At 42.6% G+C, this 22,820-nt stretch overlaps 1 protein-coding gene across 9 annotated transcripts in view; it reads right to left on the bottom strand.

Annotated features, from left to right (window-relative positions):
• Positions 1–1,356: 1,356 nt before the first annotated feature.
• fli1 (Fli-1 proto-oncogene, ETS transcription factor) overlaps positions 1,357–22,820 on the bottom strand; it is a 30,784-nt gene continuing 9,320 nt past the window's right edge. For 6 of the 9 annotated variants that reach the window (XM_035154038.2, XM_035154042.2, XM_035154037.2 and 3 more), the window contains 8 exons: positions 20,714–20,925; positions 20,326–20,480; positions 19,621–19,824; positions 12,460–12,528; positions 5,649–5,708; positions 5,146–5,205; positions 4,966–5,013; positions 1,357–4,716 (listed from right to left, as the gene is read on the bottom strand). In XM_035154038.2, the coding sequence (XP_035009929.1) occupies positions 4,187–4,716; positions 4,966–5,013; positions 5,146–5,205; positions 5,649–5,708; positions 12,460–12,528; positions 19,621–19,824; positions 20,326–20,480; positions 20,714–20,925 (1,338 nt within the window). In that variant the 3' untranslated portion in view covers positions 1,357–4,186. The remainder of the gene's footprint in view (positions 4,717–4,965; positions 5,014–5,145; positions 5,206–5,648; positions 5,709–12,459; positions 12,529–19,620; positions 19,825–20,325; positions 20,481–20,713; positions 20,926–22,820) is intronic. The other 3 variants (XM_035154039.2, XM_035154043.2, XM_035154045.2) reach the window with 1 other exon arrangement.

Here is a 22,820-nt window from a genome sequence, read left to right as displayed (position 1 = left end):
CAGGTATATTTCAATAATAAAATTATAAAGTCCACAACTGTCTCTCGACAGCTATTCCCTGTGATCATGATAGGCTACATATTTCTACATGCAAACTAAAAGGGCATTTTGCAAGACTTAAGCTGTAATTTCATACAAAAACCAGGTATACACACTAATTGTAATATTACCAAACCCGTGATTGAGAACGAGGTGACACAATAAGTAGCCCATATAGCATGTTTGTATTAGGGTAAATAGTTGGTAAATATCAGTTGGCATGTGGCATTTACATAGTGCATCAGAACAGAAGCACCTATAGAGGTCGAGTATATACTGTATGCATGGCGTGGATTCAGGATCTGTCGCATTGACGTTTTTATTATTTAGAGACAACACAATCAGTCCCTGAACATATCACAGTGGAGCCAGTTAACTGACCTTAGTGAAGGAGCCTTTTTCAAAAGCCAGATAAGGGTGATGAGGGTTCAAATATGAACAATTAGCTCCAAGTAACATTGAATATATTGATGATCTATCAATATAAGAAAGTGCAGGTCTCTAATGGTTCAACTAATTCGTTTTATTATTTTTGTTCATTCTCGACAGAAGCTGCATATCTGGGTCTTTATCTTGTCACTTTTTAGAAACAAAGAATAGTACAATTCCCTTGCTCACATTTTGTGGCATTGAGTTGTTGATTCAATACCTGATAGAACCGTAAAGAGTAAAAACACAATTTATCATTATTTTTGCAATGACAAAATGTTACTTGGGATTGTAATGGCAAAAAGCTGCATGCCATGTAGAAAAGAACGCCTATTAAAAGGATTGCAGTTTCCTTACTCCTTCTTTTCCAATTTAGTTTATCTTCATGAGCATATGTTAGATAGAGTGGACAAAATATTATATATATATATGTATAATATATATATATATATATATATATATATATACACATATATATAAAACATATGTAAATTGAGATGAAACGCCCTTCAGTATTAAATGTATATTTGTTGGAATACATGTATGCTCTTGTTTCTTAATGCAGATGCGATCTTACAATAAAACTCTCTCAACTAAAAGTTTCTTATCCCTCCAACCCTCTGCAGATGTAAATACATACTATATATACTGCTAAATACAAGAATACATATGTTATGCACTATAGAGTGTGTAATAATTAAAATAAATGCTCACTTAAAGTCAATGAGTTGAAAGAAATGTCACAACGGCAAAGGACGTTTCATCACAATCGACAAAAGTATCGTCACTATCAAGATAGTTGTGCATTTTTCAAATGTCCTGGTGGAAAATACAGAGACGTTGTGTTCATCTCTGGTGAAGCCACAAACAAGTGATTGGAAAAGAAACGAGAGGTAAAATTTTATTTTGTCACATTTTCCTATACAAAAGACCTTTTCCAAAAGGCATTCATACATTTCAGGAATGACAATAATAATAATACATTGGTTAATTGTAAAATTACACAACACACACACAGACACGCTCGCACACGCGCACAGAAACATACGCACCAACACACATATATATATTTATATTTGATATCCAAAATACATTGCATATACGAAGTAGCACAGATCCCTTTTCGTTGATAATGCTTGTGAAACATTGAAGTTAAGGGTACATTACAATAATTTCTTTATGCTACAAATTACATGTTCCCTTTTTATTTCTTCTTTTAAAGCTATAAGTCTTCAGGAGAAGCTGGTGGTGGGTATTAATACTGAAGGTATTATTTTGCATAAAATACCTGAAATTCTTAAATGTACAGGAAAGGGCTACCTGGCAGAAAAAAAGTGATTCGAAATGGAAAGAAACCATCTTAATAATTACATGTTGCATATAGAGTAAAGAAATCCCGGGATATTGGATTAGGATTCAAGCAGGCATTTATGGTTTTGGGAATACAAGAAAATATCTTGTGCACTTAAAGGCATTAAGGATGTTACAACCGAATTTCAGAAACAATAACAATTACAAGAAAACAAAATTTTTTAAAATGTATTGCCCAAATGTACAGATATAAAAAACGCTTACATGCTTAACAAACTACTTAGCAGAAATGGACTTAAAAGGTTTTGCATTTTTGACCGAGGTCAACTCGTATTAATTCTCTTGACTTTTTTAATACTGTGTCACATATGAAAATAACTCTGCATAATTTATACAGTAAGTTGCTTTAATGCCTAGTTGACTGATGCTTATAAAATAATACAAAATAGGTCTGACAAACGCACAGCGTTTGCGAATCTGAGGATTTCTTTGTTTCATCTCGTCATACTTTATTGATTTTGTTCTCTGATAAACTACTCAGTCCCAAGTAATTTATTTTCAAGTGTCCACTCTCAGTTACTCTGAAGGAATACTTTTGCTATGAACAGCTTTGAACACCTAAAGACGGATATGTTTCGACGTGATACTGTCACAGGATGATGATGATGAAATCCAGACTTGAGATTCATGTGCATTTTGCTGGGCTCTAGATCAGTGAGAAACTAACATTCAAACACACATGCTGCTCTCGAACTAGGATCCAGCCCTGGTAAAAGAATACGACTTGATTGTCTTTGTAACATGACTTGCTGCAAAGCCACTACTCTGTGCTCACCTACACGGTCCTGACTGGCCTACATAGGAAAGAGGAAGGAGACACCGCGGCAGCCGTTATAGTCAGAGTGCACTTCAAAATCAAAAATTGTCAGATTTGTGGTCAGACATGGAAATGATTTATAAATGTCACGATACATTTAAACGCGTAATGCTGTTCCATCATTAATGAATAGAAAATATATGGCATAAAACAGCAGTTAAGGCATGGCACTCACTCTTTGACCGTGAGGGTTTTGGGTCTCATTAAGGCACATAGGAAACCACCTCAGAGTAAAAGTAAATGCACTCATGGCACCGTAAGGTACTTTGGATTAAAAAAAACAAGCAAACAAATAATGAAAAAAAGCCACTTATCAACATATAGTCTTGAGCTTTGGTATGTTGTCATAATCATCTCTCATGTTTTAGATTAGTCAGGTGCAGCAATCGTGGTCTATCATCGAAAAAGGAATTAATTTCTCCACTCCTCTTTTTACAAAAGAAAACATCTGACAAATTTTGATTTTGCTGCGGGGTATCCCTTTTTACGTGTTTCACAAACATTCACATTAATACTGACATGGTCGAGCAACAAAACATCTGGAAATGGCATGGCTGAAAGGCAACAACATGGCAAACATTTAGTAGCCTAGTGTGTGGGCCCCTGAAAACATCTGACCTGGGTTGAATTATTGTTGCAAATTACTTCAATTACATCTTGACTCGGCTTCCCCTGCACGAACGAGTCAACTGTACACATCGCCAACCTTGAACTCCACACACAACACGCAAAAAAGCATTTTAAGTAACTGAGTTGACCCAGGTCAGCAAAACATACAGCGCTTCCCTCTGCGACATTTAACTCTTCTCTAGCCTTCCAGTTTGGAGGATAAATTAAATTGTGAATGGCATATTCCAGTTGCCAAATTTCATTCAGTGCTGAGAAAAGTCCATCTCTTTGAGAGCTCCTCCTTATCCAGCAAATTCCAGGAGACTCTCCACACATAAAACGATGCAGATGGACAGATGAGCAGATAGAGCCAGTGGAAACAAAAGGGTAGTTGCGGTGGGAATAAGGAACCCCGACAAAGCTGTAGACGAGCGGAAATGGAAGATGCTTTAAAGCGTAATGTGCATAATGTACTGAGGAGGTTGTAGATTGAGACCCATAAATAATAGGCCCATGTCTGGTACTATAGCGGGGAGCGGAGGCAGACGGACTCAGGTTGTTTCTCCTGTCTTCTGGCTTTGGTTTGGGAAGGTTTTCGGGAAGGACAGCTGTCAGTGCAGCTTTCAGAAGGATGGGAAACAGAAAGGCACAGGAAACTAAAACAGACTAAATCAGTTGCTAGTCTTGTAAAGTTAAGTAGTATTCCATTTTGGAGCATAGCATCCAGTTGTTTATAAATTCTTACATATATATATAAAACTTCAATTGAATCATCCTTTATTTCCTTCAGAGGTCAAATGCCTCTATCAATTCAGTCTTCATCGGTTTGGCATCACTGGGAGTGCAGGTCAGCAATTGTGGACTCTGTTGTGGGGAAAGGGGAGGTTTTTAGAGGATGGTGGATGGACAGACAGGGGTCCTTTAATAGTAACTGCCCAGGTGGGAAGGCACATGGGTGTTAGGGTGGCGGGGGACATTTGGGTTGGGGTAGATGCCTGCAGTTGGTGAGCTCCAGTACGGAGCAGTGGGTCCAAAGAAGTTGGAGGAGGTGACGGGCATGGATGGAGGGTGTGGGGATACGAAGTTGACCTTCTGCTGGTGGGCATGGTAGGAAGGCACATAGGCCAGGTCCGAGGGGTACTTGTACATGGAGGACTCAGTTGGGTGTGGCTGCAGCGCTTGAGCAATACCATGGAAGTCGAACTTGTAGGCATAGCGCTTGCCGTGCACCTTGGTCATGATATTTTTGTCGTAGTAGTAGCGTAGAGCACGGCTCAGCTTGTCGTAGTTCATGTTGGGCTTGCTCTTGCGCTCGCCCCAGCGTCGTGCCACCTCATCGGGGTCCGTCATCTTGAACTCGCCATTGGTGCCCTCCCAGGTGATGCAGCCAGCGTTAGCACTGTCGGACAAGAGCTCCAGGAGGAATTGCCACAGTTGGATTTGACCTGAACCTGATGGTGGACACAAAAACAAACAGAGGTCAGAGGGAGATCCAGCCTTATTTATTGTCAATAAATGTAAATTTCCCTCGGGATGCAAGATGATGCATGCAACCAAAAAGCAGTTTGGCAATGCCATTCGAAGGGAATGAGCAGCATTTCAGTTAAAGCCTCCGACGCATGCATCAGAGTCCTGTATAAGCAACATCTGCCTTTATTTACAGCGGCTTTATAAAGACTTGGACTTGCACAAACTCTTACCTGGATTTGCTAGGCGACTGCTGGTGGGACCCAGAATCTGGTAAGGATCTGTGTACAAAAGGAGAGATTTTTTGATAATATAAATTATTATGAAAACTGGCACTAAGTGAATCAAATAGGTGTAATAACAAATTGATGTAAAGTCTGTGCTTAAGACGAACAGAGTCGCAGGTTAGTTACCTGGCTGAGGTCTGGGCTGCTCAGTGGACTTGGTCACATTCTGAGTAACCACTGGTGAGCCTGCAGGGAGAGAAACAGTCAGGAAACACAGACAGAGAGAGAGACATAAAGAAACATCAGCGGGGGTCTACAGATAACCAAGCTACACGTTGTGATAGCAAGTCAGCAGAGGTCCAAATTAAATAAGGCAGTAACTGATGGCTGAGCTGACTTCTTCTGATTGTGTGCTCAAGTTCTGACAACACAGTTTGTAATCTCCAGGAGTCTGACCCACAGACTATGTGAATGCTGGAACTTCCACTGCCGTGACACAGACTTGGGTTAAACACTATCTGCAAACAACCTGGGTGTTTTGACCTGCACAACATATCACATGATAAAGTTCACCACATCGGGTGATCACTCCCTCTCTCAGAAGTTCGCCTCCACCCATAGCGACTGTACCCGTATCATCCAATCAAAAATGGGGATCTTTTCTGTTGATGATTTGTGTATGTCCTCACCTTTGCCGCTGTGCATGTTGTTTGACCATCCTGTCCGCCGTACAGCATCATATGAAGGGTCTGAAGAAGACAGAGGAAAAGAGGACAACATTTTTGTGTATTTTAAAAAGGTAGAAGACGGTGAGAAATATGAAAAACTCATAAAAGATCAATGAATGCACTTAAGTAAGTGACTATATCATGATGTGCTAGCCAGGAGGAGCCAAGAATGTACACTAGTGCCAAATGACCTAAATACATCTATTAAACATGGTTCAAGATGCTCTTCAAAGGATATCTGGACATGGTAATGTGGTTTTTAGTTTGGCATGTTGTGGTGGTGAACATGTAGATGGCACAATCTTTGACAGAAAAGAGTTGGTTGAGCAGCTTGCAACACTCTGACCACGAATAAAAGCTCTGATGCCAATTAACGTACAACTGACACACACACACACCCACACCCACACTCACACACACACCCACACTCACAGCCCCCCCCCACACACACACACTCTCTTTCCCAAACACAAGCTAATTTCATGAAACCTTGACAAGCAGCCAAACTGGCCCAGTTCGCACAGGTTCTACCTGCCGTGTGTCTGCGGTTCAAACCTATGAAGCTGAGTTGTGTGAAGGTGGACGGCTTCCAGTAACAATCCGTCACTCCGACACAAGCAGATAAAACACAGGATGTATTGTTCCCTTGAGAATATCTCAAAAAACACCCTGGTATCCCCGCCGCACACCTGGCTACAGCACCCTGGATGGTTTGTATTGCTGGGGGCTGGAACTGTTGCCAACATAAAGGGAAATATGAAGCATACCGTGGCCAGATATGTGTTGTGTGCAACACGCAGCTCCACACTTTTATCATGATCTGTAAATCTTTTATGTCAGCAGCATTTCACATCCTAGAGGGCAACGGATAGAGTGAGTCTAATGGTGATGACAGATGTGCCTGACAGTAACAATTGACAGTTTGTATGCATTAATTCGAAGAGTTGAAAACACAGATGAAGAATGAGCAAGTGTTGATCGTGTTGCAAAAAAGTGCAGTGGAAATCCTGTCCACATATGGCACAGGTGAGAAGAAGAAGAAGAAGAAGAAGAAGAAGAAGAAGAAGAAGAAGAAGAAGAAGAAGAAGAAGAAGAAGAAGAAATCATTCCATTAGGCTGCCCCTAGAAAAAGGGAGAATAAGGTATGATGAAATATATAGAATAAAAAAATGGTTATATTAACATATGTAGGCTACATTATTCAGAAGAAATATATATGAGGAAAAAATGTGGCTGGCAGCGTTGCGTTTATACACAATATGCATGATTAATCTTTAAACTTAATAGGTTTGATCATTAGAATAATATGGTTTGACATCTCAGATGTCATCCATTGTTCTGATGCCATTTGTGTGTTGTCGCTGTTTGTTTTATTTAGACATGAATATTTATCTATCTTCAGATTAGTCTCATCATGTTTTATCTTGTGCATTCACACAAGTCACAACGTTATTCAGTCATTAATCATTTAATAAACTATAATATTATATTAACCATATTATAATTACCCATATTTATCTAAGTTTTTACATGGAAAGGCCCCTTGATTTAGTACACAAGACAAATGTAATGTAGAAAGCTTTTCATTATTAATATGTCTGAAACAAATTAATGTGGTCGTCTTCATAACAACAATACATTTGGGGTTTGCGTGTCATCTTGAACCATATTACATCATACAGCCACACCAGAGAGACATCCAGTAGCATCAAATATATCATCAGTAGCCACTGCATGTTTCTAAACACTGTACAATACTGCCCTCCTGTGGATCTCAACATATTGACGTCTTGGTTCCCCTAAATAAACACCAAATAATAAAGTAATCGGAGTCAAATTTATTTTTCCTTTCAGAACAGTTGAGCTCAAGATTCCATTCTCACTACAACTATGAAAACAAAGTTTGCCTGGTAAGATACAGTAGGATAAGATTAGTCCCACAATGGGGAAACCCACCACACAAGTGTTTTATTGTTTAACTCCTTTCATAACATACCACTGAAAATGTAAAAAGACTTCAAATCCAACGTGTCTACTTTCAAAGGATGTTTTCCCTTTCCTCACTATATCAGAATATCCCCAAATGGCAAAAGTTCCTGTTGCTCGGGATCGTTTGATCTCTTCATTAGTTTCAAACTTTTCAACTTTTAACCCCTGATATTTCAGTAAATGATATTTCGGTAAACGATTCCCTCCTTTCTGCACAGACAACAAGAGGGTCTCAGAGCACTGTTACTGGGAAGAGAGGGGTTTTTTTGACGGTGGAGGAAGATGTAAAGAGACGGTGGAGATATAAAGGACATGAACTAAAAAAAATGCATAAATGAGGATGCGATCAAACGAATTAAAGGAATGCAAGTGTAACAGATAGAAAAGACAAAAAGAAGGAGAGGAGGGACAAATAACAAGTGGGGCTGCCGCGGCTCAGCGGGGCTGTCAGGTTCAATCTGCTGTGGGCCGGCAGGATAGCCAAGGAGCAGTGACTGGGGGAGAGTCCTGGGAGACTTGCGTTTCCTGCCTGCCTCGCCTGCAGACAACCTCTCTTTGTTTTACTGGCCCTTTTTTCCCCTCTACACACCCCCACACAGCCCCCCACCCCTACTGGCTCACCACCACCACTATGAAAAAAAAAAACACACACAACGGGGGCCCCCTCCCTGTATGTATATCGAGAGGGGGTTACAAACAGAAGAGGAGTTGGTTGGGGAGAGGGTAAAAGGCAAAGAGGAGGAAAGTTATTGACAAGCAGACAGATGCAGATGGAGACAGAGCGAGTAAGTACACAAAAAAAGCACGGAGAAGGAAAAGAGGAGAAAACATTGAAGGGCGGGAGGAGGAAAATGATGAAAAAAAGTAGAGTCAGACGAAGCACAACCTTGGAATTTGCAAAGAAAACAATGGCAGCAAACTCAGCTACTGTCTGGTATTGGCTGGAGTAGATGCCCAGTAATGTGGGCTCATCCACATCTCTCAGATACCCTCGGTGTAGCTGTTGGCAGCAGATTACATTAACCTCCAAAACAATTTTGCAAGTCAGAATAGAGGCAGACAGTGCCACAAAAAAAGAGAGAAACCAACACACACGCAGCACGTTCAAGGTTTTCACCATTACTTCTGTTTCGGGGGGGGTTCATTTGACGGAGAGAAACCTGGCGAAACATGTAAGTGAAAGTGCAGGAGGAGGATGAAGCAGCAGATGCAAAACGTACAAAGCCCAGAGTGGTGGGGGGTGTGCGGTTCGAGCTGGCCACGCAAAAAACACAGACATAGACCCCTGAATATGTGCACAAACACACACACACACACACACACACACAGACACACAGAGCCGCCTCAACCCCCCCACCTCTCCCGCCTTCATTTTTCCAGGCCTCGCTCTGACTGCGACTTGAGCCAGTTTCCACTCCGGTCTGGGGTGTGGTGCACGCTCCTGGGAGACTTTGACTGCAGGACCAGTTAGTCAAAACAAGGCCCGAGAGCTAGACAGAGAGAGGGAGAGAGAGAGAGAGAAAGAGAGAAAGAGGGGGGCAGAGAGACGGAGAGTAAAGGACAAAGACAGCGAGGAGATGGAGAGGGAGAAAAAGAAACTGCACATAGAGGGTGAGACAGACAGAGAGAGAGAGAGGAAAGAAGAAGATACAAGTTGTGGACTGTTTTTAACCCAGAGTCTGAGCCAAGGAGAGAGACCCAGACAGGATAAACTTTTTTAATACCCGTAATACAGGTGCTTTAAAAGCCATCTGTGTGAGGAAGGAGCCATGAGAGGAGGAGAATGATGGCAAAGTACAGGAGTTACACACAGCGAGGAGACAGTTGGTGCATGAGAGCAGAGAAGCATCACTTAAAGAAAACAAAACATTTCAGCAATGGCGCTGCACACACCAAACATAAACACAAAAGGGCAAAAAGTTACAGGCATCTTTCGCCCACCCCCTCATCATTGTTTCTATTTCAAAGAGAGAATTTCATCTCTCATTTATTTATTTATTAACTTGACAAAATGCAGCGAAGGGGAGCAATCGAAAGTCGTGGATTTATAACAGCTTGTGCACATAATGGCACACTTCAAATTGTATTGCCACTTTGACTTGGCAGCAAAATGAATACATTCGCAGAGGTGAATCATCATCTTCCCACATTCGCCGAGAAGCGGCGGAGAATATGAGTGTTCTCACTGCGAAAACACAAAATCCCAAAACGTCAGGGCAGCAACACAAACAGAACGGAAAACATTCAGAAAGGTGCAAAGGCTCAGCAACAAGCACTGTGTGGATATACATGTAACACCCAGTAACTAACGGAACATATGCACCTAAAAGTCATGTAAAAGCATACATGCTGTACTAAGACATACAGGAACTCACCCACTCACACACATGCCTGTCCACAGGCAAATCGCAGACACAGACTTTAGACACACACACGCACAGCCGCACACAGCCGCACACACCCTTTCATAGCTGCCGCATTCCGTGTTTTATATGCTCTCTTTTATTCATAACATTGCATTTTACACCACAGAGTCTGGAGCAGATTAAGGGTTGTCTCCTGCTGTACGCTCGTGCTTACTCTACCCCAAAGAGCCTGTATGGTATTTGACTGTTCTCAAAAGGCAATATGAACTTGAACATCTGGCAATGCTGATCTGTGAAAATGTTAATAAAGGCTTCTCCTGAAGAAACACCGCTTTTTTATTGTCGAGTCACAATTTCTCCGCTCCGACTTTTGTATGTTTTGTCTGTCTCGTTTCACTTTTTCCACACAAATTTTGCATTAAAGTTGCGCTGTGGCACATTTCTGATCAAAGTGATTGATGCGCGGGGATCAATCGGATAATATGGTTGTATTTGGTAATTCATGAAAAAGTCTGTGTCACAACTAGAAGTACGGTCAGCGCTGCAGAGGCCTGTAATAGAAGGCACCTCTTGTGAAAAAGGAAATGCTGCTGAAGGGAGTGACACTCTTTTCCTGCCAGTCCAAATACCTGGCTCTGAGAACCAGGAAGGCCGGGGTCAGGGGGTGGCCGAGCAGAATCTTATCTGGCCTGCCCATAGGTCTATTGGTATTGATGCCGGGGCGTGAAAAAGTGCGCGGCCTGCTCACGCTCACCACTTGGGCAGACAGAGCGAGGCAGAGGGCATTCTTGGACACTTATCGGACCTAGTGTTTCCTCTCCTTCTGCCTTGATAGCGCGCCTCATCCTGTGAGCAAGGCTATCATTGTTATTGCAGTCCTTTCTCCCGTCTCTGGTGGTGACACCGTATAGCTGATTTAAAGGATGCTTTTTTTCTAACAGATAGGCAGTGCAGCCTTCGCATAGTTCACGTTGTGTCAGCACAAAATAATGTTTGTAGAGTGAGAAGGAATCGAGAGGAAAGAGACAATCATCCTGCTGCAGGGTATTGTTCTCAGACCGGCTTCTGCAAGACGTTTTTTACTATTCAACAGTAACAACAATTCACTGCAGGATTTCTATTTTATCATAAATTATAAGTTTAAACCAAGATTCAGTATTTAAGCTCAGCTCAGACACAGAGTGGACCCAGATTTAAATAGTGCAAAGTATCGGATAAATAAGTACCTCTACTTAATTTGTCTTTTAGTCTCGGAATGAACATGACAGATCTCTAGATGAGGTGAGCTAATAGATGTTGTTACCTTTGAAAAGGAGGTTATGTTTTCATCTGCATTTTTTGGTTTGTTAGTTAACAGTATTACAGTATTATGTTATGTTCAGATTACCACAAAACTTGGTTGGAGGATTATTTTTAGATGTTGTTTAAAAATGTCTTCACATTGAGGTATAAGTGGTATAACTGGTATAAGTGTGGGTAATTTGCTGCAGTTTGATTGAATTGAAGGGGACAGTTGGGCCTTGGCAGAGGAAAATGCTCGACTGATTGCCATTCTGGTTGCTTTTTGTTGTAAGCAATGTTAATGATAAGAAAGAAGTCTCAACACTTCAATTTAAAGACCTATAATGAACAATTATAAAAATTGCATTTGATTATTATGTATTTTATTAAAGTTGAATTGTGTAGTGAATAAAATTACCCTTCGTGTTAAAAAACTGAATAGAATAAGCAGTGTATGAAACTGTGTATAAAAGTGAATACGTGTTAGGCTCCTTCACAGTTTGAATCGGGAGTGTGACTGATGTTGTGTTTAATAAACAGTGACAGTAATCTCATTAAAAATGGCGTAAATGCATTTTGACGCACTAAATGGGGTAAAAGTGCAAAGTGACACACGTCTTTCCACTTCAATCTGGCCTGAACCAGCGGTACAGCTTCTAACGTTTTCCATTCACATTGTTGCTTCAGCTCCTCTCTCTGACGCCTGTCTCTGCGACAAACATCCTCATTCACGTCTAACATCCTGCCTCTTTTCCGTCATGGCTGCATTCACAGTCCGCTCTTGCCCCCGATGCTGCAGACAGAGGTCATCAGCACGCTGCTTTTGTCTCAGAGCCGATGTGTCGTTACAGTGTTCGGGTAGAAGGCCTGAATGCAACAGTCTGCTGGGGCAGCCTGGCTCATATTATGTTTTACAACACAAAAGGTGCACCTGCCCAGAGCTTTGTTACTGACCGCATGTGCTTTGGGTTTGTGTGCGTGGTGTGTGTTTGAATCTGGTTGGCACTGTGAAGCAGACATGACAGATAAGAATTCTCTGACTTCTGTATTACATAACTCCAGGTTATAAAATGATAAAAAAAAAATAATATGGACAGATAGACACATAGAGAATAGAGAGAGAAATGTGTTCCTACCCTCTTTGGCAGCCAAGCGTGGGGATGGATCTGTGTGAGATGGTGTATTGTAGGATAATGATGAGCTACCTGTAATAACAGGAAATAATGCATCAAGAGAAATGAATGACACCACAAACAAGCATATAAAAACCAGGGTAGAAAATGTGCTAATTTAATCAATTCCTAAGAGCATTCAGTTATTAACAGTTTATATTATACACCTAACTTTAACTTTAAAAGGGACAGTGTACATTAATTAATATGAGCACAATGGTTCATATTACCAGAGTTTCTTTTTTTGACAAATTTTCATCTGCAGTCCCAGGCAGGTATATATATATATACACGTAGGTTCAGTATTATCTTTATTAAAAGTCCTTTATTATTCCCGCAATGGGGAAATTTGTGTATGTAGTAAGACTTTTAACGTTTGGTTTATAGAATATGTGAAGAATAGTAATATTTGTAAAAATGTATTAATGAATCATGATGGAGACATCACTTATCCTGAAACCTGGGTGACAATAAGTTCAAATGGTATGACAATAGCCAGTAGGTGGCAGTAATAGGTTCAGCTCAATTACTGTCAGGCAGCACCAAAGCACCCTTTTCATTTGTTGAATCGTGTTCCTGTTTTGTCCCTAAAAACCAACTCAGGAGGAAAATAGCTCGTGTCACATAAATCCTGTCCCAAATAAAGCACATCCAGCACACAGTCAGTCCTTTAAAGGTAGAGGGGAAAAAATGTTGCCTGTCAGCATTTTAACAGCAAACCCAACTCGAATAATAAAGTCAGGGAGGCAAGACTGTGCACATGGCTGCCTATTCATTTCACCTTATGGAGCAGAACTCTGCACTGCATTCCTCCACTTACACAGGCACCCTGGGCGGCACCAAAATGCTCCCTTAATTTTAGCTGCCCCCAGGCATAAATCAGCGAGTGGAAAAACAGACCCAAAAATGCACAGAGAAAACACAAGGGCAGCTACTACATAGGGAGTGTTACGATTTGGGGAGCTGCTGAGCCAGGATGATAACTTTTGTGAATGGGACGGGAAAAAAAGAAACGAAAAACTGCAGAGCAGAATTAAATTTGTGATGTGCTGTGTCTTGAGAGAAAACTACACCAAGTAGGTTTCTTACCCAGCTCGCTGTGCGGCTGATGGTGTAATTGGGGGTGGAGGGGCCCATGGTGGCAGACTAGGGGTCTGTTTTTTTAGGGGGTGGCCGAGGGGGAAAAGTGTGGGGTGCTCTGCAAATGTATTCTAACCTCCAAACACCCCTCCCCTGCTCTACCTACTCCACAGCACCCCCAAGGCTCTGGGTCTAGTTTAGAAACCTGGGGGCCTCAGAACAGGGGAGCCATTGTATGAGGCCGGGTCCCTGCTCAGCAATCAAATGCAGCTCCCCGTACAAAAATAATTCCACACGCTGAGTGTAAGCGCACGGGGGCAAGCAATCCGCCAAAAGCGCCATCTTTGGAATGAGGGAGAAAGTGTAAGAGTAAGATGCACAGACTGTCAGAAAAAAATCAAGTAAAAGGGGGAGAGAAGGGGGAGGAGCAGGAAGGGGCTGTTAACCCTTTTCCTACTGTGTGCCACATATGTGGGCTGACCCAGACAGGCAAACAGGCAGCATTGCTGAGAAAACCTCAAACCATCCCACAGACAAATGTAGGGCTGCTGTACGAGTGAGAGTGAGAGAGAGCATGGGGGAGAGTAAGGGAGAGAGAGAGAGACCACAGCTGACGGTTCGGTGGAGGGAGTCTTGGCTGCGCTGCCTATTTATTTGGACGGCCTCTTCCTCTCTCAGAAAACAAACATGTCCCGGTAATCTGACAGCACAGTGGGAGGACTGGCCAGTGTTCAGCCTCTGAGACCCTCGGCTTCCCTCTCCTTCCCTCTCCAGTCACATCTGCGCAGAGTCTGTTAGATTACATAACATCCACGACCAATTTTCATTTCTGTCCTTGACTGAATGGCGCTTTTCAAAAGGCCCTGTCCTCCTGTTTGGCACACCCATAAGATTGACAGAAATCTTTCAGGGCTCGCTCAGCAACGTGACGGACCGGCATCAGGCCTCTGCTGTTTATTCTGTAGCGCTATATGATACCATTGCCTCAAACATGTGGTCTGAGCTTTGTCAATAAACCCCGGGTCCCAGTCACCTAGTTTAAGGCATCTTGCCGCCAAGTGATCTCCAGCCAACAGTAAGTCATCCTTCAACTTTATAGCATGAAGCTGCACTGACATGCCCCAATGTCTCTTAAGGCAATCTTTAAGGATTGCAAAACCTGCAGCAGGTCCTCCCGAACCACAAAGTAAACCCTTCCCATCAGATGACATAGTTGGCCACTAATTCAATGAATAACTCCAAACATGCCAATGATTGAAAAAAAGTGTTTACATTCATTTACTAATTTCTCAAGCCCCAAATAATACGTTATATTTATCGTTTCTTTGTTTTCGTTACTCAGCCATCGGCTCCGTCAAAAGTGCCTTCAAACAAAAAACGCTTGTACACCTGCACGTCTCATTTTCTGTCCTCCAACACAAAGACATAGATAATGATACATTCTGGTTTAACTAGCTGTCAGCCTGTGCTTTGGAGGTATTTGCTGACCATCAACAGCAAATTTGACATTTGCCCTGAATGCCTTCACCATAGTGAAGCTACGCTCAAGCACCCTCTTAACTAACCTTAATTATTACCTCATTGTTCTGAACATTACTCCACAATTTATTCTTATTTTTAGATTAACATCGTGACATCACGATGATGCAGGAGACTCGGCCGGACCCCTGACATGGCGTTTAGGAGCAGTGTGTTCTTTCTGGGAGAGGAGCTCCCTTTACTGCAGATTGTTTGGCTAGATAATGCGTTAGAGAAAAGAAAAACTGAAGAAAGCACAATATGTCTCCTTTAGTGACCCTTTACTTAACCTAACTGTTGCAATGCACATATATTGCAGTGAGAAAGAATAACAAATAATAAAATTCTTAACTGGCGATTGGGTTTCAGGTCCAATTATCATGTGCCTCCAAACAGCTAGCTTCAATTACAACTGTCAGTGTTTACATGAACAGCAACTGCTTCTTATCCACCTCCACTTATGCTAATATGATGCATGTACAAAAAATCTTGGAGCGCTAAGTGTCTGAACCCCAGCAGTCAAGTGAGCAGCCACAGACTGCTCCGTAATGGTGGCTAACGGCAGACAGCTAACAGTAAAGGGCGCGGAGCCAGGTCGTTGAGCCCCTCTGCACCAGTGATAATCTGCCAATTGAAAGAACTAATGCAAGGGGAGCGCAATAAAAATGTTGTGAGAGGAGAAAGAGGAGAGAGTGTAAGTGAGAGAGAGCGAGGGAACGAGAACGAGAGAGCTCTCCAGACCTCCTTTTTCCCTACTCAGCCTTCGAGCCCAGATGTTTATGGTCTGTATAAACTATTGAGGGCTCGAGAATGTCCCCCACTCTGGAGCGAGCAGCAGCCGTGCAGAAGCCCAGACTTATCACTCTCCCTCTCTCTCTCTCTCCGTCTTGACTCCCTCACTGTAAATCCATCCAGACACACAAGCAATGGCGACAGCTGGGAAACAGAACTATTGCTATTCTCCAAAGGCACTCAATCATGACCACCTCGCACCGTTTCCACACAGTTCTAAAAAATAGTCCACCGGAGACTTTTTTCTTTTCTATCTCACACTCTTCTCGTTTTATAACTGCTTCTCCTCCTCACACCCTCCTGCCCTTGTCCTCAAATAACTACTGTAAAAGCTATCTGTCAAGGATATCTTTTTTTTTATCCAATTTTCTTCCATTATGTTTCTTTAGATTTACAGCAGATTTGCTCTCAATTCTCTGTCTCGTCACTTTCCCTCTTGACTCCCTCCTTTCACTGCTGCCTTCTTCTCTCTCTGTCTCCCCCTCTCTTCTTGCATCTCTGCGTGTTGGAGGATACAGCCTCTCGTTGTCTGAGGTTTTTTGCTCCGCTCCGTTTCCAGCACATGTGGTATCAAACCGACCTACATGGGTGCGATAAAGCAAACAGTCCACAGTCCCTCCCTGACAGACTAATTTGAACAAATTCTCAAATTGCACACAAAATTGAAAGCACATTGGGGTGTGGGCGGCCATCACTTATGAAAATCTGGATAAGTGACCAACAAGAAGGCCAAAATAATGCATGGGCAACTACCCTTGTTACTGTAAGCAGCTGGGTTTCCAGACAGATACCCGTGGTTTCACGTGGGCGTCTGAACAACATTTCTGCACATGACGTGGCAGGAATTTTCTTTTTGTTATGATATGGCCGTGTTGTGGAGAAGTGTGTCCCTGCCACATGCACAGTGTACATACAGGACTTAATGACCCTCAGGAATGTTCATCAGAGGTTCAAAAACCAGAACCCAACGCACGCATCATGCTCACAGATGTGTATGAAATGATTGCAGACCCCCTTGGACCATCCATCTTTTGGAAGAGGATCGGGCGTAATATAGTAAAGAGTGGGGAATGGGGTTGGTGGAAGCCATCACATGACCTGTAATCACTAATACTTCCAGGACTCAGCTTAGCCTTCCCCCTCCCTCTTTCTTTTTCTGTATTCTGGGAGCTCGGCCCGGCTCCAGCTCTCGTGAGTGAAGCCAGAGGTCTATTTTCTGGACGGGGTTACTCCTCGTCTATGATTGTGTTTGTTTGTGCTGCGGGGGGAGAAGAGAGAATGGCTTTAGTTTCCAAATCAGCCCTGCAGCGTCTGCATGAACCCTCCTCCTCCTCAGCCCTCCTCCTCCAAGTCCTTCTTAGTCTTCCTCAGACCTTCATTTACAAACATGGTTCCTCTTGCCCTTAGGCTCCCAGTGTCAATAATACATGCTGCTCACTTCTCAGAGAGCTTCCCCAAAACAGGTCAGTCAGTCCAGGCACGGAATGGGAGCATTCATCTTTTTTGATTTTCGGGAACGGATCCAAAGCAATTTCAACTGGCAAGTGGAGAGGATTCCCAAGACATCTCTTCTGTCTCCAAAACATACAAGGTCTAAATCAAAAAAGGACAGCAATGGGCAGAGTCGCGGTGCAGCACGCCTAATCCGTGGCTAAGTCCCGCAGCCAGTGGCCATAATGAAAACTGCTCTGCGGAGTGTTCCCAGTGGCGGTCAGACAGATCCACCCGCTGCAGCGCTACACAATGAGGCTGTTATACTCATGACAAGCATCTCTCTTTCTGCCCAGACGCTGTGCACAGAGAAAACTGTTGACACCCACAAAATATAGTTCCCATTACATCACACTGAGGCCCATCACAATTTTTTGGGAGTAATGTTAAATTTAGTCAAGCCATCAGTCTCTCCACCCAGCGTGGTATCGTTATATTGTGCAGAAGCAGCTCGCACTATTCAAAGGTGTAGAATGGAAAGAATTCAAAGATGGGATAAACGACTCTCTGTATGTCCACCAATCGCATTACACCTGATCTGCTTATTTTTATAGTAAACAGTGGGTCAAAGATATTGTCTGAACTAGATATATCACTGTGTATTCAAAGCAATACCCACACCAGATGTTACATCTTGTATTGAAATGCAATTTGCATACTGACTCAGAAGATTGGCTTTGTTTCCCCGCCGAAGCATATGAAGCAGGATTCCACAGAGGAACTCTTCAAAGGTAAGAGGCTCAAATTTAGTTGCCTCCGTTGCAAATTGCAGATCAACTTTCTTTGCCGTGCTGAACACACAGGCCTCGCGTGATTCCCGAGGCAATGCACCTGGCCTTCATCTTTCTGTGGACCATGTGGAATAAGGCACTGTAAAGTGTAGTGGGGGGATGCTGTTGATGGTTATCTGGGGAAGGGAAAGAAACCCTCTTGGTTTCCAGAGCTCTGCTTAATGCTGGGTAGACATTACGGAGAAATAAGTTTCCAGTAAAAGCAATTTCATTGTTTATTGACGGTAATATGAATATAGTGCGGTGACAAAAAAAAAAGTGTCATGTTGTTTGCTTGGGTTTGGCGTTTTTTCACCCTCTCGTCTCATCCAAAAGTAGAGAAAAGTATATGAGAGGAGGCTTGTGTTTTGAAAGTCAATGTTGACTTTGACTATTCTTTGGCAAAGATGGACGCCAGAACAGCGGAAATACGAGCACAGTGCGTCAACATTATTGTCTTAGTATCGCCCTTCTGCTGTCAAATAAGATCATCATTTGCTGATAATTTTTTACAATTGAAACAAAGATAACTGCCATCAATGCCTTGCCATCCAAAACACTGCAGTTCAAAGGACAACATTTGTCCATGAGGGGAAACAGGAAAGAGAGGGCCTCCTCCACTGACCTGGAGTGGTCAGTTGGAGTAAACCCGCATATTGTCACTACCACCCTAAGACCTGACCTGGTACTCTGGTCCAACACCCTGCGCGTTGTCTACTTTGTAGAATTGACAGTACCCTGGGAGGATAGTGTTGATGAAGCGAATGAGAGGAAAAGGCTGCGGAAAAGGCAGACATGGCATTTGAGGCAAAGCAATAGTTTGCCCTGTTGAGGTTGGCTGCAGGGGTTTTATTGAAACATCCACCATCAGGTTGCTCAGAGATCTGGGGATCCAAGGACAAGCCCTGTGCCAGCCCATAAAATAAAGATCACACACCGCAGAATGGGTGTCTTGTGATTAAAAGGCTGAAACACCTGATGACGCAAAGGTATACAACTGAAGATATGTCCCTAACATCCACTGGTGGTCACTAACATCCGCTATCAACTGGTGGTAATGATGTCTGATCTAGTGAGCGGGCCACATGGCTTTCATAGTACTGCCATACAAACCAGTAGCCAGTCAGATTTATCTTTAGCCTCAGCCTACCCTCAAGTTCGGCCTGTATCACTGATTATAGGGCCACAACACTTGATGATGCTAAGGTGCACAACTGACGTTATGTGCCTAACATCCCCTGGTGGCCACTAACACCTACTAACATCTATTGGTAATTCATAACTTAATTTGTGCAGAAGACCTTCAAACCTACAAGAGATACAGTATATACCATCTTGTCCTATATTTTAAAACTAACTTTTATTTGTCCAACAATTTTAGTTTCTAGTCAAACACTCGTCCCTGTATGTAATGAACTTATTATCTGAAAGTGTTCCTTTTGATTTGCCTCTTTTCTTAATTAAGTGTACTTACTTTCCCTGAGGTAATTGAGATGAGAGAGAAGCACTTCGGCGTTGTACATGGTGGTGAGCCGGAGGAAGTCCTCCTTGCTCATCTTGCAGAGGTCTTTGCCGTCTGTGTTCTGAAACATGGCCGTGTCGATCTCCAACAGGCCATACTCCTTAATGGCCCACTCTAGCCACTGGCGCACATGATCCTGGGACCACAACGACGGGTCTGCAGCAAGAAAGCAGAATGTTATTGACTTACTTACCAGTTGCATTCAAGGAGTGTCCTCCAAGTGGTTCTCCAATCCAGCCAATCATTCTCTCTCTTTTACTCTGGTTTATGTGTAAAAACGTGATCAGCTTGTGCAATTTTTCTAAAGGCTTTGACCCCGAACCTGCACTTGTTGCTCCATGAGCTGTGTTATTTCACACTCTGAACCAGTGAAGAAATACAATAAAATATAGTTCTGGCAAACAAACTGACACCTCTACCTGCACGGACTCAGCCGTACTCATGGGTAATGTAAAACACTGGAACAATGCTTTGCACCTCGAAGTGGGTAAATAAAAATGGCACTCGTAAAACATTTACAGCATTGGCAACATGACATCAGTAGAGAGGAGCGGTTCTGTGTGTAATCACAGCTGCGGCGTGGGAGAACCACCTAGAACAATTTGCACCATTAGGAAAACGCAATCACCATTATTTCTCTCTCGTAGCTATCCTTACCTGCAGGTACAATGACTCTGCGCTCATTGGTGGTCATGTTGGGGGGAGGGGCGTTCTTCTCGTCCATGTAGTTTCCATAGTTCATCTGCGAGGTGTCATTACCCCCCACCAGCTTATTGCATTTACCCACGCTGCAGTCCACTGGAGACTCCCTGCTACACAAACACGCACGGTTGTAAAAGTATTGTCAACAGATAAATTGGGAGTTGTTCGTTTTCTTTTCCAGTCGTTTACTTTGGCATGACCCACACTTGCAGGGATGTAAGGTATAAAAGTATAAGGTCGTTATTGTAAAATATATGGATATTCAAGACGCGGTCATATTTCACAGGACAAAGAAGAATATATATGCGAAAACAAAAAACAGGAAGTGGTTGTTATGCCATACCTGGATCCATTCATGTGCTCATATTCTCGCTTGACGTTGACCCGCACCGGCTGGTTGATCCACTCCTGCTGTGGGGGTAAGGGGTTGATTTTGTGGGTCTGGCCGTAGTCCTGTGTGCCAGATGCAGTCATGTCTGTCTTGGGGAGAGGGGCAGCAGCGGCGTACGGAGGCTCAAATAAGGACTGATCTTCACTCACCACTGATAGCGCCTCCTGGAGATGGAAAGAGCAAATACTTGGTATACATTTCTTGACTAACTTTGCAAATTATAAAGTATATGAGCAAAATCCACACAAGTAGCATATAGCCATCCTATCCCACACTTGTTTCACATTACGGAGAGCACTCACAATTATTTCCGTGCGGTAATTAGAGGTGCTTCTAGGCAGCTCATTTCAAATTAGTATAGAGAGCCAGTGCTGCTATTTTCACCTCCCTTCCTTGTGCTAAGCTATATTAACTATTGGAGGATACAGTCATCCTATAAGAACAAAAAATGTATACACTCAAAGTTATGAGCAGATACAGCAATAATCTGTCATTTGACAGTACCCAGAAACTTGTGATGTGATTTTTTTTCAGTCTCTTGTGTATTTTTGTTTACAGCAATTATGTGCAGTTATGGGTCATATCACAGTCTGGCATCCTAAGTAGTTTGTGTATACAACTCATGTTGCAACTGTCGTTTCCTGTTGATGTTAGGATGACTTCAATCATGCCCACAGTGGAGAGAGATATAAGATTGGGTGCATCCAACATACTGTTTCACTAACATTATGACCGAGTGCATATGGCTTCTCTTCCAGTAATGGCCCATTGAAGATTTACACATGAAACAAATCCACAAAACTAACCCTAATAAAATTGGGACTCTCACATTCATCACACTCCAAAGGCCGACAGTACAAAACTATCCTAAACAAATTTCCCTGATTCCCCCAATCATTTACTCTCGCCCATTATCCTCTTAATGTCACTGAACCCCAAAATCCCCTGTCAGGCCCTGATGTGTCTTCTCTCTCGTCTGGGCCTTGGGCTTCCCTTCACAGCTGAAGACTCAACAGAAGCAGGGGGGATCACAGCTACACTGACCCCTCTGCTGTGGCTCAGCTGGAGCAATGTAAGTTTATTAAAGAAAACAAACGCAGAAAAGAAGGGCTGGCCAAGATATTACGTGTCTTCAACATGCTCCTCGTGCAGTGTCTTCGAAGCGAAGCCTGGATTATAATACTTGATGTGTCACTTTTTTAAACTAAGATCTCACCACTTAGTGTTTGACAATGTCAGTGTCACCATCTCAGGCCTGTGCCAGGCAATAACTCTTAGCTGGCTTAAAGTGCATAAACTGCTTAATAAGTAACTGATGATTTTTTTATAAACAATAAAAGAAACAAAATGAAATAAACAATAAGTCAGAATATCGAGGGTAATCATTACCGTCATATGTCTCTGCTGAGGATTAGGCTCTAGTCTGATGCACATCTGGATCTGATAGGATCTGATGGCACAGCTTAGACCGAGACGTGTCTAATCCCCATGGACTGAATTATTTCATTCCAAAATGCCACATATCTGCTCCAGGGGGAAAAATGCTACTTGATATTCATCGATCAATATTTCCAACATGTCGTTTGCATTCTCCGAAATGTTGAGTTTATGAAAGTGAAATCCTCCTGATCTCACATGACTTCAGTACCATTCCTTTCTAGGACATGTCATGCGAGTAGAAAGTCTTCACTCGTGCCTATTTGAATGATAAACGTCTCTTTTTGGAGCAAACGGAGATCGTGACTGCATACGGCCCAGGCATACACACAATCTCCACAGTGACTATAAATCATAGTGACAAAAAGTTCTGTACAAACAAATACAACACTCTAAAATTTCCAGTCTTTTTATGACAGTTATAGTTGCTTTATACATTGTAAACACAAACAAAATGACTAGGTTTTTACCGTGAACTCTGAAATCTGAATTCTCTAACAGGAAACATCAGAGCACTAAATTATGAAGAACATTATTGTATTTGATTATGTTTGATATTGAACGGCACTATGCCAAGATTTGGTCTAGATTTAGGAGCATTAATATTGATCGTCAGAAACTA

This window comes from Hippoglossus stenolepis, chromosome 4, assembly GCF_022539355.2.
Source record: "Hippoglossus stenolepis isolate QCI-W04-F060 chromosome 4, HSTE1.2, whole genome shotgun sequence".
In the NCBI taxonomy this organism is placed as follows: Eukaryota; Metazoa; Chordata; class Actinopteri; order Pleuronectiformes; family Pleuronectidae; genus Hippoglossus; species Hippoglossus stenolepis.
The sequence above is the reverse complement of the archived record's forward strand: the minus strand, read 5'-3'. Positions and strand labels throughout refer to the sequence as shown.